At 36.3% G+C, this 19,229-nt stretch overlaps 1 protein-coding gene across 2 annotated transcripts in view; it reads left to right on the top strand.

The window, feature by feature from the left end:
* The window catches only part of TTC27 (tetratricopeptide repeat domain 27), a 121,390-nt gene that overhangs the window by 86,153 nt on the left and 16,008 nt on the right, over window positions 1-19,229 (top strand). For both annotated transcript variants that reach the window (XM_054062733.1, XM_054062734.1), the window contains exons 11-15: window positions 31-126; window positions 2,273-2,395; window positions 8,307-8,534; window positions 16,072-16,170; window positions 17,870-17,922. In XM_054062733.1, coding sequence (XP_053918708.1) covers window positions 31-126; window positions 2,273-2,395; window positions 8,307-8,534; window positions 16,072-16,170; window positions 17,870-17,922 — 599 coding nt within the window. The remainder of the gene's footprint in view (window positions 1-30; window positions 127-2,272; window positions 2,396-8,306; window positions 8,535-16,071; window positions 16,171-17,869; window positions 17,923-19,229) is intronic.

Genomic DNA, 19,229 nt, shown 5'->3' on the forward strand with positions numbered 1-19,229 from the left:
ATTAAATCAGAATATATCTTGCATTTATAGGCACTTGCAGACCAATTTGGAGATGCAAATACGTCAGTATCTGAACGCATGAAGATGTTCTACTGTTGTCAGGTGCCTCCACATTGGGCCATACAGGTGTGAAGCAATCCTGTTTCAAGTTTTACTTAAAAGTTTGTGGTTCTTACTATTTTTGATACTGCATGACTTCAAAGTCAAGAGAATGTGATATGATTTTGAGTTGAAACACTGTAGATGTAAAGATGTAATCTAACAACACACCAGGTTTTTATGGAAAGAAATAAGTTCTACAATGTTTTGCTTTTAGGTGTCTTATTCTGTCATGTGCAGAAGTAATTGCTTGCAGAGCAGTTGTTCTTTCCTTTTTTCTTCAGCAAAAAATGGACCAAGACTGTCAAGCTGCCAGCATATCTCCTGTAAAAATAATCTTGCCACTGTCTTACTATTTATTACTGGTTTACTTATGGTATTACTTGCATTTTTCTCATCTTTTAATGATCACTTACTTTCAGTTGTTTTCAGGAAGTGGATCATGGTCAAAGCAGCCAAAATAGGAGTCAAAAGTACACTGAAGAACTCCTTGAGCCGAGATTGTTTTTCTTTTTGAGAGTTGTTCCTTTTTACAAGTGCTAGCAGGATTTTTTTTTCCCCAAAACTACAGTGTTTGCCTTCACAATACACTCTTTCTGTAACAGAAATCAACACATTGGAGTCTGATTATGCTGTATTTAACAAACTTAAGAAAACTTTGTGTCACATATCTCCAGAGGTGTTCACGTTACTTCCTTTTAATTGTATTTTATTCCTTTTTGATTTCTGGTTTCAATGCATGTTGCTTTAACCAATCGTATCTTCTTCTAGCATTCTCAAATTATTTTGCACAACCATTCAAGGGGCATTAGCAATAAAACTAGCAAATGTGGTTTTCATTTCCAGTTTTCAGATTGGCACTTCTCAGTCCAAACCCATTTTCCAAGCCAGTGATAGCAATCCTAGAATAGGGATTTTTAATGGAAGATGGCTTCAGTATCGTAGTCATAGTAATGACGAGGCATTGCCTATATGAATTTTACCAAATTTGACTCTGAGTAAATTTAATAAATCATAAGATTTTGTTCTAGTCGCTGGCAAATGTGGATTTTTTCCTAAGTGATGAATACCAAGCTAACAAATAATTACTTTGTTACAGATTTTCAGGGTTTATGTATTTATGCCAAAGAACTATATTAAATTCTTTATTTTCGATTATCAATCTGTTCCCTTTGGTGAGTTCTTGGATTTGTAACAGATACTGAACCCAAGCCTATAAAGAGAGGTCCATGACATCTGCAGAGAGCTTCAGAGAATCCACTCTGAATCACTGAAAACACTGCAGAGATTGACTGTAGGGGATCTAATAGCATAATTAGGTGTCCTCCTACAGGAATGCTCCCACTTGTTTTTGAAAACAAAATTGTCTGTCATAGTAAATAAGTTACTCTTTCTTCAAAGAAGAAAACCTATACACGATTTTAATCTCCTCTTTAAAAATAAACAAAAGACCAAAGACAACTTTTCAAGGTCATGAAAATATACCTTATTTATTTTAAAATTGAAAAGATTAGTCATTTATTTTCATCAGAACACTGAAATAATAGCTGAATTTGAAATAACAAAGGGGCCGACTTAGCTAGGACTCAACTAGGGACTTGAACCTCCACTCAAATTCAATATTGATTTGACTGAAAACTAACACCCTTTGGTAATGGCTGTTTGGATTAGTGATTTCTCAGGAGTACCTAACAAAATTGTATCAGAGCCTTTCTCTCCATCTCTGTTTGAACAGGTACAAATTACTAGCATTGCTAAAAGTGGCTTTAATGCCCTCCTTCAGCCTCTGTTTCCCACTCTCAGCATTCCCAGCATCCTACTGCAGCTGCTCTCCAGCCATATGGGCCATATGCTTCATTTAAGGGGTGGAAGTTCAGCTCTGTCAATGCATCCTTGTCATGTTTGCTTCCATTTTTGCTTTATATTATAAACTAGTTCAAAGTAATTAGGCTACTGACATGACCTAAAATTGAATTAAAACAATTACTGTTCTGTTGATGGGTTTTTTTGAGGTATATACATTGTTTGAGGTTCCAGCGTGAAGTTTCAAGAGAAGAATTCCATATTCTCTTTTTGTGTATTATTGATATTAGATATGCCTCTAACATCTTTTAAATTGTGAATAGTATTTACTTGCCTTTTTTTGGTCACCTGGAATTTCTTCTCTTTCCAGCGTCAGCTTGCAAGCTTACTCTTTGAGCTGGGATGCACCAGCTCTGCCTTACAGATATTTGAGGAGCTGGAAATGTGGGAAGACGCTGTAATCTGCTATGAAAGAGCAGGACAACATGGGAAGGTAAGAAAAATGTTTTTTACAACATTTTTTTTATTTTTGAAATAGGATCTGAAGTATGAAAGACTGACTTGAGCTGTTCACTTATAACATTCATTTCTACAGGGGTATCATGAGAAAAGTCTGGTTAGGAAAAATGGACACATGACATATGTCTGTCTTAACCCACAAACGCTAAAAAAAAAAAAAGTTTTGGGGTAATGACCACATGAAATACAAGTTGGTAAATAAGAGATAACCTAGGAAGCAAGAAGATTGTGGTAGTGATTATTGGTACAAATACTGAAGGAAAATTAACAATTATGGACACACAGAAAGATGTAATGTGGGCATTTTAAGAAGCCTGCAGCTGTCATGATGGGCTCTTGGAGCTTTGTCTGCAGGAGATACTTGGGGTTTTTTTTTCCATTTCAGTTCAAACTATTACTTGTTCTTAAAAACGCATTAAATAGGAATGTATTTAATTACCTAATTTTAATGTATTACAGAATCAAACATTGAGACAAGAAGTGACATAAGATTAAGAGGCTTTATTTTGTTAAGTCTGTGTTTCTGTTTACTTGAACTTCTCCATCATTTCTTTGACATTGTTGCAAATATCTGTGATCAGATCCAGAAAAGGACAATTTAAATCCATCATCTAACTCTCTAGGTGACGGAATTGTTTAAAAATGCTGGTAGCAAGCTATAGCAGCCCTCCTATTGTTGAATATTTTGCTGTTGCTATTAGAGCAATGGAGGGAAGATTTTAGAAAATAATACTTAGAAGCAATGCGTACTTGTCTGTAACCAGTTGGGTTTACTTTCTGGTGCAGTCTCTCGCACAGAAAGTCTATAACGGGAGCTTATGCTATCAAGCATTGTTTTCAGATTTTATATAGTTTTCAGAAATATGCAGACAAAAATAATTTTTTTCTTCTCTTCCCTGTTCACTTCCTCTGTTTCGTATATGGTAGCATTACATATATGAATGTATGTATGTCTTCATAGACACAAAAACTACGCTTAAACTAATTTAAGCTTATGGAACAGAGAGTTGTAGCTTCATTTAACAGAAAAAATGTAGATTTTTTTTGTATTTATATGTTTTTCTAATTATTGAGCATAAATGCTTGGATTTTAGTCATTATAAACTGACGGATATATCTCGCTGGCAAATTCCGTGTCACAATATGCATGCCTTTGGGCTGGTATGCTAATATCCCAGTATTTTCAGTATAGTGGAGAAATAGAGGTCAGTATTTTCATTTCCTGGAAATGCATTCTGTCCTACTTACTTTCACAAACTGCCCTTAGGGAGTTATGAAAATGGCACTTGGAGAATAGGACAGGATATCTGACACAGGAAACTGCTTAGAAATGCTTTCAGAATGAGAGTTTGTGCTATGCTTTGAAAAACCAGAAAATGCTATGTAAGTACAAAGTAACGGTAATACTGGGGGAAAAAAACTAGCTGCAGATCAAAAAAGCCAGAAAATTAGCAACATGTAGGTGTACATCAACGGGAGCGACTATTTGCTCTCCTTGTCAAAAAGCTTTCATCCTGTGAACTGCTTGTATTTATCAAAAATGTTTTTGTTTTGTGATCATGAGAGTTATTCTGTTAGAAATGTACGAGAGTCTACTAGAGCAATGTGTTGTTCAGTGGATGTTCATGTCATTAGAGAACTTAGGATATATGTGCCCAAAAGAATAAACTTCTCTATGTTTCTCAGTCACAAATTTTTTTATACAAAACCCTGAATTTAAATACTGAAAAATCTAACAAAAAGCCAGATATCATCAATATCAGTGCATTTGATGAGTACTTATGCGTCAAAGTAATATGTTACGTTCCTTCCTCCTACTTTTGAATATGCACTGGAAAAGAAACAGTGTGTATAGATAAAGCAATGTGAAGCTCTATATTATGCATTTGGGAAATATATAACTCACATAGTTATAACAGGGCCATATAGCAGTACAAATATTGCAGTTTAAGGTGTCGCTAACATTTAGCTAACTTTTTTGTTTGTCTTCTACTGTTACTAGATGTGACCCTCACTTGTTTTATAATCTGAACAAAATTAGTAGAAACTGATGTCATAACATGAATTAACAGAAGAGTAACAGAGTGCCAAGCAGTGAGCAAAACAGAGCACAGAATAATAAAAAAAAAGGTAGTATAAAATCTGAATGCACAGTATGTTGGTAGTTGCTGTGGCTTCCTCATTCCAGTCTCTTACTCGCGGTGTTCCTTTAACAGACTTGTTGCAAAAGCAGACACTAATCTCCATGTGCTTAGTGAGAACTGGTGTTGAAAAGTGTCCCTCTCCCTTCGTTTACTCATGAGGGAGATCTGGAGATCTGGAGAGTAATATTTATATTGGACCACTTTATTTGGTTAAGGTGAGAGAGATCTCTCTAACCTCACCAGAAATGGATAATATGATAAAAATGGTTCTATTTCTCAGCTAAAGTGAAAAGAACTGGAGATGTGAATTTTCAGTTCTTCCAATTAGTGAGTCCATCCTTCCTTGCAAGAGCTCTTAAAGCACAGTAGCTGCTGACTTCTGATAAATTCATGACACCTACCTTTTAGCATCAGCTAAATATCTCTAAAACATTTGAGCTAGGAAACACAATTGTAGAAATGTCTCAGAAGCTTACCTTTAAATAAAGGAAATGCTTGCCGGGTGGCAAGTCAAGTAGTGCTATACTGATTACTGAGTGAGGTTGTTCAAGAACTTTTTCTACTACATATCATAACAGAGGTAGAGGCAGGTAAGCACTCCTATATGTAGCTACAAGATTAAGAAAGAGGAGTAAATGACTCGCCCAAGGTCATGCGTGAGGTAACAGGAAAGATGAAAAGTGAAGAGCTGTACTTTTCTCTTACTACCTCTTTCCGTGCTCACCTGTTCTGCTTCTTCATGCTGCTTCTCTGGTGGCCTGGCAGATAATGTGCAAGCAACAAAAACATAAAAGCATTTTGAGAAATAATTTAAACCGGTAAAGGGATGAATTGTTAAATAATATAACTGGCATGTCTGTGAAGACTGAGGCTAACAGGGTATTTAGGAAACAAGTAAAATAAAAGCATGGGATTATGTGGATGGGTTGGTAAATGGAAGCTTAGGGTTGGGAAGCCAAATGCAAGATGAATCTTGAACTTGGTTTCCAGGAGACTCTGTAGAGAATAATAAGGCGGCACCACCTTTTATTTAAAACAGAACCCTCTTTTACTGATTGTGGAATTTCGTGAAGTGTTGCCTCTCTAATTCCCATACCAACTGTAGTAGTCCAGAAGGAAAGGTAACAGTCTCAATCTTGCTCATGTTTAAATCAACAGACTTTTGAACTGAGTGTTGAATTCCATCCATTCTGGTGCAGACCATTCTGGAAAAGAAGAGTTGCTATGATTAAATATTTTTCGTTTACAAGGGCTATACAGCTTAATTTTTTTCTTTTTCGGTAGCTTTTAATTGTTAATTTTCTTACATAAATTTTAATTATAAAGCATGTGAATTAATCATTAATATCTGTTTAATTAGCAAGGATAAGTTTCTAGTGGTTATATTTCTTTTATGTATGTTGTGAACTGTGTGGAAAATGTTTCTTGGTAGTATTTTTTATTGTTAAGAGCAGATCTGCTTTTTGCAGAAGCAGAGTTCTTACCAAAGATTAAATATGCATATTTGAAAACACTTTACTACAAAGTTAGGAGAAAAAATATTTTTTCACACAAAACTTAGGCAACATGAGAAATACTGTTTTAAATTTTTTTTTGGTTTTGTAGAAGACACATATTTTGAGAACACATTTTTTTAAAATTGTAGTTATGATCCCCTTTGTATTAGCCTTTAAAGGTTTAGGTAGTAAAAAGGTTTGTAACATGCCAGAGAAGTGATCGGATAGCTAATCAGATGAAGAAAAAGGCAGACTAATGCTTATTTAATTCTCAGCTTTATCTGTGTGCTGAAATATATGTTGGCAGTGGATTCTTGTAACCTTAGACTAAAACATGATGTTTTCATGCTCCTAAATGTGGAATGCAGTTAGGTTGACTTCCTAGTCTAGTGCATGATTAGTATTAGGTACTGCCACAGACTAGCAGCCTAAACTTGGGAGACACCTGCAGAAGAAGAGGTAAAGAATCAGTGCTTAATGTACTTTTCACTTCATATCTGCTGTTCACACAGCAACACTTCAGTCTTTTTTCTTTATCTGAAGGGAAATGAAACCTTAACTTTTGGTGCCTACTGTGATTTCTGCAATAAAAAAGCTCCCAGTTCTCTCTGCCAAAGAAAAAAATAATCTGAAAAAATATATTATTAATATGTGTTCCTTTGATCTTGCCATTGCAGCTAATGGAGGCAGCAAAAGGGAAGTAAAACTGTCCTTTAACCAACCCCGCAGCAGTGTAGATTTCTTGTTCCTTGAGGTTTTCTAGTGCTTTGACTAATTCTAAATTTTAAGTAATAGTTTCTTTGCATTTGTTTGGAAAACTATTCCATAGGTGCTTATAAATACTTTCCATTAAGTTATTTTCTTAATATCCAGCCACTATTTTTCTTCTTAATGGGATTCCATTTTTGCTAGTTTAAAAACCCTTTAGCAATCTAAACAATATACCCTTTCACATTTGTGCACTTCAAGTATTTGTAGACTTTTGCTGCTACTTTATTTAACAAAAACGATACTAAGAATGAAGTGTTAAATTATTAGACATTAAATATTTCAAAAAAAAAGTACAACAAAGTCATTTTTCCAAAGGTGATTTTCGGACAGTATCAATGAATTTTACTGGTTAGAGGAAAAGGAGGAAGAGACTTTGATTCTGTAGAGGTCCTCTGAAGGGAAAAGAAAGCAGTTCTTACAGAAACAGGAAAGGCAGTAATTATTTAATGCTGAGACTCATTTTCCTTTTAGATAAAGTAGCTACAATAGACGAATGACTCGTTACAATGTCAAACTTCAGTGCTGTGGCAGGCTGCATCGAATCTTTCTTGGTTTAGATGCTTCGAATAGATCTTTTCTAACATAAAAATTATACTGAGCTGAATTATGTATGTTACATTTTTGCAGCAGGGGATTGAAGCGAGAGTTCAGTCAGAACAAAAGATCATGTGTCTACTGTATTTGTCTTTTCCAAAAGAAAAAGCCTCAGAAAGCAGGCTATCTCTTGTTTAAAAAAGAAACAATAATTATATTATTAGACCAAGATAGTGACCCTGAGATAAAGAGCTTTTGAAGGTTGGTCACAGCCCTTAATAGATGTCTGAGAGATGCAGCTTGTGTCTTCTTTTCCATAATGCTGAATATATTTTGAATATATTTTATCTCTAATATTTAGATAAATTTACAACTGCTGCACCTTCTTTAAAAGAGGAACATTTCGAAAACCAGCACTATGAGAGTGGATGTGTCTTCAGACAGAATCAAATGGAAATAAATGCTGTCAAAAAAAAGGCAATTAGAGAAAAGAGAATGACAGTTGTTGCAAGAGTACGTATTAGAATTTATAAAGCCATAGGTGGTATTAGGGTTGCACATAATGGTGCTGATTCAACATTGCTGTGAGGTTTGGTGTTCAGGACTGATGTGTGCTTTTGGGGCAGAATACACACCGAAGATACAGAATGAGGAGCAAGCTGCTTCTTGTTTTAATAGGTACATTTCCCTTGGTGCATTAACTGAAAAGCCGCCATATTATGTTGATGTTGAAATGTGTTTTTAAAAATAGTTTGGAACCACATTCTTTCTGAACTTTATTTTTGGTGCTGTGTTGGATCAATATACTGTTTCCTTACTATCCCTGCTTCTTAGTCTTCAGCTGATGGTTGTGAAGTGCTAACATGGAATTTGTTCAGATAGGTGATTAACTGAAAAGAAATTGTCATTATGTATTGATTTCTCTTTGTTCTTTTAACAGGCAGAAGAAATACTCAGGCGGGAGCTAGAGAAAAAGGAAACACCAGGATTATATTGTTTGCTTGGTGATGTTCTTAAAGACCATCAGTACTATGACAAGGCCTGGGAGCTCTCCAGGCACCGCAGTGCCCGCGCCCAGCGGTCCAAAGGGCTCCTCCATCTCCGTAACCGGGAATTCAGGGAATGCGTGGAGTGCTTTGAACGTTCCGTGCAGATCAACCCTATGCAGGTTGGGAAATGGTAGACATATGGCTTTGGTTTAGTTGGTGTGCAGTTTTGAATGATGACACAATTTTTTAAAAGGCAGTTCTGTGCACAGTTGTCAAAGTAACAGCTTAGTACTATTCTTAGCAATTTATTTTGCCACCTACTTGGAGACTTGGCTAAAAATGGTAGTGCAATGAAAAGAAGACATCCTTTTGTATTCAGGTCCTTGCATGCAGCTTATTCCTTTCCTGTACAGCTCTTATATTTCAAAGAGATCAAGCCGTTGAAAATTAATAATTATCATTAAGTAAATCATGATCAAGTGTCAAGGAAAATAGCCGCAAGAGGAGTGCTGTGTAGATTTTAATGAAATTATGCTTTTGCCGTGTCTGTTGGCTTTGAGTTTCAAACTCTGATCTCTCTCCTTCACAGAAATCTTTTTCAAGTCTTCTGGTCTGTCCTGCTCTGGGGTCACTGAGAATCACTATGTTGCACTTGTGATGACAGTAGCTTTTTGTGCTGTAAAGCATCAAAACTGAAACCACAGTGAAAGGAGTTCTCTTGATGAAGTTGGATATTTTGACAGATCCTTTGCAAGCTGTTCTGCAGACAGCTTTTGTAGTCTTGATTCGGGTTCTCAAACACTGTATCACATCCCCAGAAAGTCCACCTGTGAAAGGCTTTGTGAATTTAAAACAGCTTTGTGGTTCTTTATGTATATAAATAGTGCTATTCATAGCCGTTTCCAGGTCTGTATGAGAATAGGATATTCCTTCTTGCCCTCCAAAGAATCCTGCTGAACCTGCTGTTTTGGGTTCCACATAGCTAGCTGGACTTCTACTGTAGAAAAACTTAAAGGGCTCCAACTTTTCAAATCTTATATCCTGAAACTTTTTTTGTATTTCAGTGATGGATTATATTCCAGTGGATCAAGATCCTATTCTTATTCTAGTAAACTCCAGGTAGCTTATAAACGCCTTTTAGAATGGACAGCAAAATGGGCAGAAATGGTTTACTTTCAGTTCTTACTGACTTAGCAAATACAAACAAAATATATGTCATTAAGATAGGAACCTTACTGAAAGCAAGAGGACTCCTGGGTAATAAAGAGCTGCAGGAGGTTGCCTACAGGGCTCAAAACTTAGAAATATTCTGCTGAAGTGCTTCTTTATTTTGTGTCCTATCCAAAGGAAGCTTAAAATAAAAGATACTCCAAGAAAGATAGGCTACTCGATGTGGAAAAGCAAGCATATCCTCCTCCTGTTGCTCAGGAAGCTCTATTTAAGATTCAGATTAATTGTTTCAAACAGAGTGAGCAAATGGATAGTGTGGATTGACATATCACTGTCTTCTAAAGCCTATCTATATATTCTGTCATTACGGAAATGAATGGTTTCCTCTTCCAGGATGTGTTGTGGACAAAGAACAGAGAGGAAGGTGATTCTACATGCAAGGACTTTGATACAAGGAAAATATTCATTACAAATTGTTTCCAGAATCATGAATAATTTATCAGGAAAACAAAGTTTCTTTATTACAAAGAAATTATATTGGAAACTTTTTTGGAGGAAGGGATTTTTAGACTACAGCAAGTGGTTCCCCAAAGTACCTAATGGATAAAACTATTCTCTGTCAACTCTCCTTTAATATTGTGTATTCTTTGGCCAGCTGGTCAAATTTGGTTGAGCTCACTGAGGGTAAGTCTTTGCAGTATGAGCCTACCGCCGTATTGGAAGTTAGGGAATCCACAGAGGAATGAAAGCCTTACAGTTCAAATATATCTGAAACTCTTCTTCATTAGCTCTGCTACTCTCAGAATTCATTATTCTAGAATGTGCCTAGGGAATGATGGATGCGTTTCTCTTGCACTCTTACTGGAGGCATCATGCAGGGCTGGATTAAGACAATTCCAGAGATCAAATAGCTCATGCCGTCAGTTCTCCAGGGGTGAAAGTCTGCATAATAAAATTTACAACTTGTTAAATTACAGATTTGTTAGTTCTTGTGCTGAACAGCATATGGTTCTCTACATCCAGTTGTTTCACATTTGAATTTTCCAGAAATAGTGTGTTCTTAGCACCTTTTTTGTGTCTACTTCATTCACCACTGTGTCACAGTCTGCAAGAAAAGAATAATCCTCTTTTGTGCTGGAGTATTTGCCTCGTAACATCTCAGGATAGTTTTCCTTAGGTGTGAAGCAAGACAAGTGACATTCTCTGAAATTTCGGAAAGCAGTCACACTTTAGAAGTTAGCTTGCCATCAGCTGCATCTGGAATTTAAACATTTGGGCAATGCAACAAGAGCCTTATTCTTAACAGTTCTCCTCACTCATCTTGTAATTGTAAAAGTAACTTAACCAAGAGTTGAGCTAGACTCTATACAGACTTTTCCAATTATACTTACTTAAACCTATAGTATGTTCTGTCAGTGTGGTGTGTTCAAAAGAAACTGCGTTATAAGAGCTTCTCCCCACAAGCCGCACTGGGTGACGTGGAATGGGGGGTTTTAGCCGTTCATCATGTGTTGTTTCTGCCACTCATTCCTCCCCAGAGGGAGGACTCCTCACCTATTTTCCCAGTCCTCCATGAAATTCTCCAATGTGAGTCCTTCCCTCAGCTGCAGTCTCCCATAATCTGCTCCAGTGCAGGTTTCTTGCAGCGTCCTGGCCTCCTTTGGGTACCTCCACCCTCTCCAGCATGGAATCTTCCATGGGCTGCAGGTAGACAGCCACCAGGACTCCTCATGGGCGGCACAGCTCAACTGTAGTCTTCTCCACGGGCTGCAAGCAACATCCCTGCTCAGGCATCTAAAGCACATCCTCCTTCTTCTTCTCTGACATCAGAGTTCTTTGCCACGCTGTTTTCCTCACGTCTGATGTCGGTATAGATTTTTCTCTCGCATCTGGGGTCTGCAGGGCTGTTTTCTTCCACTTGTGGCTTCTCTGCAACCAAACCAGACTGGACTGGACCAGCACGACCAGTACTAAGAGCCCTGGCAGCCCCTTTGCTTTCCCCCTTCTTAAATGCATTATCACAGAGGTGTTATACCATTGCTGATTGCCTTGGCCAGAGATGGGTTCACCCTGCTTTTGGCAGAAGCCGTTCCTGTAGCTCCTCCTGCTACCAAACCTCTTGCCATGCAAACCCAATGTATGAGTAATTAATTACAAGATGCTCAGCTAGGATTTCACTCAACTGGAGCTCTTAAAATATTTTATTGTAATTACAAACTCCAAAGACTAATTTTGCTCTGCAGCGTATAGATTGTTTCTAAAGTAGTGCTGCTGTACTCCTGAGAGTATTGTAGTGAAGAGAAACTGGATTCTAAAAAAAAAAAAAAAAGAAAATCTATATGTATTTTCCATTTCCAAATGGTAGAAATTGCTTTAAAAATGCAAAAAAGTGTCTTCAGATTTATGATTTGTTTTTTTTTTTCTTTTTAAATATTCAGCTATACTGTAATTAGGTTATTTTGGAACCATTTTCCCATTAATATGTAGGAATTATTTAGACTCTCTTAAAGCATTTCAGAATCTTTTAGGCTTGCCTGGAAATTCCTGATGGCAAGTTTCAACAAAGAGTCCAAGCTTAAATTGTCTTCCTTTGCTGGTCACTGTCTTCAGTTTTGAAACAGATAAAAATTTACAGCTCATTTTCATGTGTTTTTCCAATCAGTAACAGCATCTGAACTCCAGCCAACACACTTCTTTTAATTTCCAAAAAAGAACTTTAACCTAGTTCCACAAACCTTGACAGAAGTCTTTTTTCAACTTTGGACAAAATTTTCCTTATGTTACCTTTTAGCCAGTCCCTTTCCTCAGAGCAGTTGTTACATCAGCCAGTAGGATCAGCAGATTTTTTGCCCTCCCTGGTAAAAAGGGAATTACTGCCATTCTTTCCACACAAAATAAGTTAAGTCCTTTACTAAACTCTATCCTAAGTATATTGTTAAAGAGTCATTGTCCTTCTTATCTAAAAAATTCATGCTGCCTTTCTAGATGTCTAAGGGATGATAAAATACCATTTCCTTTCTATAGTAGATCAAAGGTAGTGAGCCTTGGGGTTTTGTTTGTTTTGATATGCTTCGGTTTGTTTTTTACACAGCTACCATGTTTTTTCCCATTTAACTTGTCAGACTTGTTCTTTTGTAGCTTTCTCATTTGTCTAGCGCACTAGCTTTTAATTTATATCCCCTTATTTTTAGTAATCTGCTTTATTTTGATTTTAACTGTTCTGATTGTCTAGTCTTTTTAGAGCCTTTTTGAAAGACAACGTGCAGTTGCTCCAAGCCTTGAAATGTCTTGTCTTTAAATGTTTCAAGTCTTCTGCAGACCTTTACTCTTTTAGCTGCCCCTTTGAATTTTTAACATAGCTTTTCTATTTTAAGTACCTCTTAAATTTAACATCCTCTCTTTTGAATGACTTGCCTTTGTTCTTGAAGAACTAGTAAATTTAGATACATTATGAATTATCTTTTGTACAGCATACTGGTCAGGATCAAGGTAAGTACTGTCTTCGGACTAGCTTCTTTAAATCAAAATAAATTTTGCCTTGGAATTGCATCTGTTATGGAATTTGCTAAACTATGTCGAATAATTGTAACCTCCCTGTATTTTCTGGGGTTTCTACTTTCACAGCCTTCTGATATCACCTTCTCCCTTTTAGTCAAGTACTCGGAGATATACAGTCTTTATATTGCTTTTTTTACTGAGGCCTGAAATTTTAATCCATACCAGTTGTGGTGCTCATTTACACAGTTATTTTCTGTATGATTGATGCTGAGGTTTTCTTAACATATGGCAACATTGTCCATTCATGTGACCTATTCCATTTTCTGTATACTTTTTGCCTCCATATCATAGCAGCTCAGCTCCTTGACTTAATTCCCACCGCAGACTTTTCATCTCACTCTTCTTCTCTGCTAAAGGATCCCATTCGGACACTTCTCCCAACCCCATCCACCATGTCCAGTTCTCAAATTTTTTGATTCAGTTGTAACCTTCATATATAGTTACTGCCAGGCAAAATATCTTGTTTCAAATTATTAAGAAAAGAAAATTATTTACTGTTCTTTGTAGTCACTATATAATTTTTACTAGTTACCTGCTCATGTAGCTTTTCTACACAGAAGTGAAGAATCATTTTGCTTTCTCCTTCTGCTGTAACTTTTCCGTGAGAAAGGAGTTGAGAAGCTTAAGTGTTGGTAAGCCAGTTCCTGAGAGATGTAAAAATTAAAATGCTGGGAGTTTTAGTCAATAGGATTCTGGAAGCACAAGCTCAGAAGTGAGACTGTGCTGCTGTTACTCCTTAAAATGGTAAGAAATGCAATGATTCTTTTTCTGTCATACTTTACAGAAGCCCTGTTTAACTTGTGTTCTAAGCGATAAAGTTGGAGCTAGCCTTCAGTTTCGTACTTGATTGGTCCACGTCTCTCCCCCAACTTTTCATGCTCAGGAAGTTATGGATCTAGAAAGAAGAGAAAGTGCAGTTAATGGGGTAACAGCCATATGGGCTGTGCTGGACTCCTAGAAACGTGATAGATATAAAAGGCTTCAAAAATGAGGTTTACTGAATGTTTATTTCCTATTAATTTTGCCCTCTGAGATATAGAAAACCATTGGTTTTTTTGTGATGTGCAGTTTCTTCTTTGAATGATGAGTTTAAACATCATGAAACGTGACACGCTGACAGTGCTGAAAAGTAGATTTTCATGTTTGTCCAGCCCAGATGTAATTGGCAGTTCTGTCTTTCCCTGTATGCTCTGAGCATCAGCCATGCCGTGTACAGCCCCAAATGCAAAAGGATAGCTTCAAGTTCTGCCAGAGGAGGTTCAGGGTAGACATCAGGAAAAAAAATTTCATGGAAAGGGTTATTGGTCACTGGTAGAGGCTGCCCAGGGAGGTGGTTGAGTCACCTTCCCTGGAGGTGTTTAAGGGACGGGTTGATGAGGTGCTGAGGGGCATGGTTTAGGGATTGATAGGAATGGTTGGACTTGATGATCCAGTAGGTTCTTTCCAACCTAGTGATTCTATGATTTTGGGATTGACAAGCTTGTTTGGTTCTTTTCTTAATACCTTGGAAACTGCCCACTAGAGTGCCAGACCTGACAGTTATGAATGCCATGTGTTTGTGTGCTGGGATCTAAGTTTTGTAGCAGGTTAACTGTGAACTCTAGAACAGGTAAATCAGGTTAATCAGGCTGTAGCAGACATTGTGGTACTGATGTTAAATTGGGTCTCAGACAGAAAAATGAGTTTGATCTGAAGAAAAGTGCAAAAATATCTGCTACAGAGTTTGCAGTTAATCAACAGAGATGCAAACTCCTTGCATATGAACCAACAGCTTTATCCTCAGCCCTGTGAAATCCCTGATTTGCGAATGTTTCTTAACGTTTTTGTGTTTAAATAGCATTATGGTTTTCTATGAAGAACCTGAGTTATCAGAATTGCTTGCTTCATCACTAGTACCCAAAACAAAAGAAGATACATAGATTAAGCAGATATCTTGAAAAGTAAATGTTGTTGTTGTTCAAGATAAATTACAAGTTAATTATACCTGGGTTTCTATCTTCCTCTTCCCAACCTTTTCCATCACTCAAAAAAATTTTCAAATAAAATCTATTCATGTTTCTTATCTGGGCATTTAGAATGAAGAAACAGCTGAGATTATTGCAGTAGGTAGTCTACTTGGAATGATTGTGCAGCATGTTATAAAGTGTTCTGTTTGAATTTGACTGCATATATAAACAGCATATTGCTGTCAGAGAATATTCTGTGAATGTACTTGAGATTTAATACTTAACTGAATGACAGAGCTCTTCTAACAGGTAGTATAAACTCTTCGAGAATTACCTGTGTGGCAAATCAGGAACTTGCTATTGAAGAGCTATGAGAATACATATTTTATTTGTTGTGATTTATGCCTATATCTGGTATTATTTGAGTCTTTATGGATGAAAGGTAGTTGTTTGCAACAGCTACATGCTTACAGTGCAAGATTATTGAACTGGCAAAGTTCTGTTTTCTGTGCAAGGCATTATTTAAGTACATTTCTCTCTCTAAACTTTGCCTTATAAACTAGAGAAGGTCAGTATTCTGAAAAGTCGAAAGAGCTGTAATTTTGAAGTGTTCGTGTTGTCATTATAAATATTTCTTGTAAAATGTGATTTCCTTGAAATGTGGTTACTGTTTGACCTAACTGTAATACTATGAAGCGAATGTGGATTTTTCACAAGCTAAAGCAAAATATGCAAACCTCTAAATAGCTATTACTAAATGAATCTCTAAATGAAGATGAGCTGTTAAAGAGCACTTTATGTATGATTAAGTGGTCTTTATATAATCAAACACTTTTGTTTATCCATATTTATTAAAACTTTGAACCTAAATTTTTCCTGTATTCTGCATACAGGGTTATTCCGATGCAATACTATTATGATAGCTGAAAGTCAGGTAAAAACAACAAGCATAGTGTGTGTTTGAGCATCCAGGCAAGATTATTTCTTTGTGTAGAAATATGTGTGTGTAAATATACGTAATCGTCCATTTTTTTCTCTCCAGCTAGGTGTGTGGTTTTCCTTGGGCTGCGCATACATTGCTTTAGAAGGCTACGAAGGTGCTGCCAAAGCATTTCAGCGCTGTGTGACATTGGAACCAGATGTATGTACTTTCCAACAAGCAATTCAGATGACTTATCTAAAAGCAACAAGGATGTTTTCATTGTAAACAAGCAAAGCAATAATGAAAAACTTGTTTAAACCTTAGCCCTCTGAATATATTAAACTCTTGCAAAATATCCCTGTGTTTTTGTCATGAGGCATCATAAAATTACTTGCCCAATACTTAACTTTGTCCAAGTATATGTGTGTGAATGCTCAAATCTGTTTAAGCAGAAATTCCCTTATGCTTCATACGTTGCTAAAACAGAGAAAAGGGAGTGAGTAGACTGTGAGAAGTGCTAAAGAGAGAGATTAAAATACTTAGTCCTCTAAGTAATCAAATTCTCCTGGAAAAAAAAAGGTCAAATAAGCAGTCATATGACAGGTACATTTATAACTGTGCAATTCATAAGAACAGGGAAAATGCAGCTTATTAGCCATTTTTTGAGACTGCATTGGGAAAGCATGTGTATCATATTCCATTTGAGTGTGACTGTGCATTGATATAGCAGAGAGGACAGCTGGATTACTTTTTGGGAATGCACTGGCAATACTTTTGTCAAAAGGCCTGACTGCCAGCATGTTGCCTGCTTAGAGTTAATGCCACCTACTTGGTAGAAACTATTATTAATTCATTTCTCTTGGGGTAAGAGTGATGGAGCAATGAAAGGTGACAGTATTCTTTTTTCTTTATGAATAAAATTAAGTAACTTGGAAAAAAATGTACATACAGGTGATCTTGTATTTAACTGGAATTTTTACTTCATGTATTAATGTTTTGTTTCAGTACAACACATTTACTTCCAAATAGATGCATCTGTCTGGGGCCTGTACTTGATTGTATCCACATGAACTAGCCAACTGACTTCTCAGTGGGTTAAGTGGTAATTCTTTTGTGAGTAAAGGATGCTGGGCTGGCTCCTAGATACGAAGGTGAAACCTATATTTATACAATGATCTGCTGCAATGTAATGACTTTTCAAGAATTAAGCCTGAAAATGGTTTCCCAGCGTGATTTAAATGCTCCTTAAGCCCGAGGATAACATGCAGTACCAGAATACATTTCATTGCACTACTCAGGTTCTGTTCTTCAAGTTTATACTCGTCAATTTACTGAATTCAGAGGTGCAGCTTCAAATTTACCAGCAGCATAAGGTGATAGGCAGGCGTCATTTCTGTACATGGGTGTGCTGGTTTAGCCAGAGGAAAGATTATCTGAGCACTCCCTAATCCTTTTCAGCTAAAAGAGTTGATAAACACTGCTGAACGAACTCTCTTGGTTTTGCCTGAGGTGCATTAGGGAACATTCAGATAATTTTTTCCACTAACAGAGGAGTGGTAAATAGCTTCCAGCAACTGAGGAATGATGAGCTGACCTCTCCAGCTATCCCAGGTAGATCCAGAAGATGATATCTGTTTACAGTTTAAACTGAAAGCAAGAGTTGACTTATTGTATTCCTACCAGAAGGCCATTAATTAATATTGATATATCTGGTTGTTCCTGTAGTCAGTAATATTTATTTATGTATTTTACTTTTCTGTTTCATTGTAGTGTTTTTACTGTTTTACGGAAAATGTGTTCATATGTATGATTAGTGAAATTGATTTTATTTCACTGTAATTTTACTTACATATTTTTATGAAGTAAGCATGATATAAGTGAATAATTTTTTGTGATACTTCACTTTTTATTGTTACAGAATGCTGAGGCCTGGAACAATTTATCAACTGCTTATATCAGATTAAAGCAGAAGTAAGTACTTCAAAAGGATTAGAATATACCACTTCCAAAATAAATAATTTGGGTTTCCTTTTTTGTCTTTTACAAGGAGGTTTTTATTCTTCTAATGCGGTTACTTCTTATTTTGTAATTTTTAGCCCATCAATTCTCTCTCCCAGGTTGGATCATTGATAACTTATTCCATTTTTCAGGAAACAGCTTAATAAGATTTATAAAAGTAGCAGCCTCTCACCGTACACTTTTTTCTTGTTAAAATTATGATGATGATGTAATTACAAACAGTGCAGAATATTGATATTGAAGTTGAAAACTAGTTTGACTATGAAGTTTAAAAGATATGTCCGTTTTAAGCAAAATATATGTCAACCTATGTCAATTCATACTACATTAATCTCGGGAGACTTAAGGGAAAACCAGGCAGTTTGGGGTTGGGTTTTTTTATTACTAAAGCAGATGGTGATCTACACACATACTAGCTTGCTTGTTCTTTTCCCTCCAAATTAACTATTAGTACCAGAAGCTTTGACCTAAATGGATTGTCTTTGTTGTGCTGTATTTCATCTCAGTGTAATAAAAGTTACTTGTAAACACGGAATGCTTGAAAGAACTTAATACTTAAGATCTTTTTTCACATTATAACCTGTCACCAAGGAATGAAGCAAAAGAATAGGATAAATTTTTAAAAGCCTACTCAAAATCTAATGTGAGGAAGCAAACTAAAAAAGAGAAAGAATAGTAAATTGACATGAAAGGGTAAATTGATAAACATACAAAGGAAATGTGGGAAGAGATATCGTAAATTAAGTCAACGTATGGTTTGATATACTAATGGGAGCAGGAGGGAAAAGAAAACGAAGGTTAGAATAATTACTCAAGACTAGAAAATAATAGAAATCAAGAGCTGCTTTTAGCATTTCCATAGTTCTATTCATCTTCTGCAGTGCCTTGAGTACGCCCAGTTTATTGCCTTAGACTGTGTGATAGATCTCTCCTTCTTTTGCATGAAGTTCAAAAGATGTATGTCAGATGCCCAGTGTGTACTGGCTTATGCTTTTTTTCATAAAAGTATCTGTAATGAAAATATTTTTTCTGTTCAATCGTCTACTACAAGTCTGAGAAAAAACTGAGGGATGAGTTTCACTTTGTTGGTTTAGTTTTGTTTTTATTAATCTATTCTTGTGATTTAACATGCTGAATACTTACAAAACTTATGACCAATTTATATTGTATCAATAGCAGTAAAGGGGGGCATGATTCTCAGCTTTTTTTGGCTGTAGGAATCCCATGCGAGAGGAATACGTGTACAGGAAATCTTAAAT

Source organism: Cuculus canorus, chromosome 3, assembly GCF_017976375.1.
Source record: "Cuculus canorus isolate bCucCan1 chromosome 3, bCucCan1.pri, whole genome shotgun sequence".
NCBI classification, from domain to species: Eukaryota; Metazoa; Chordata; class Aves; order Cuculiformes; family Cuculidae; genus Cuculus; species Cuculus canorus.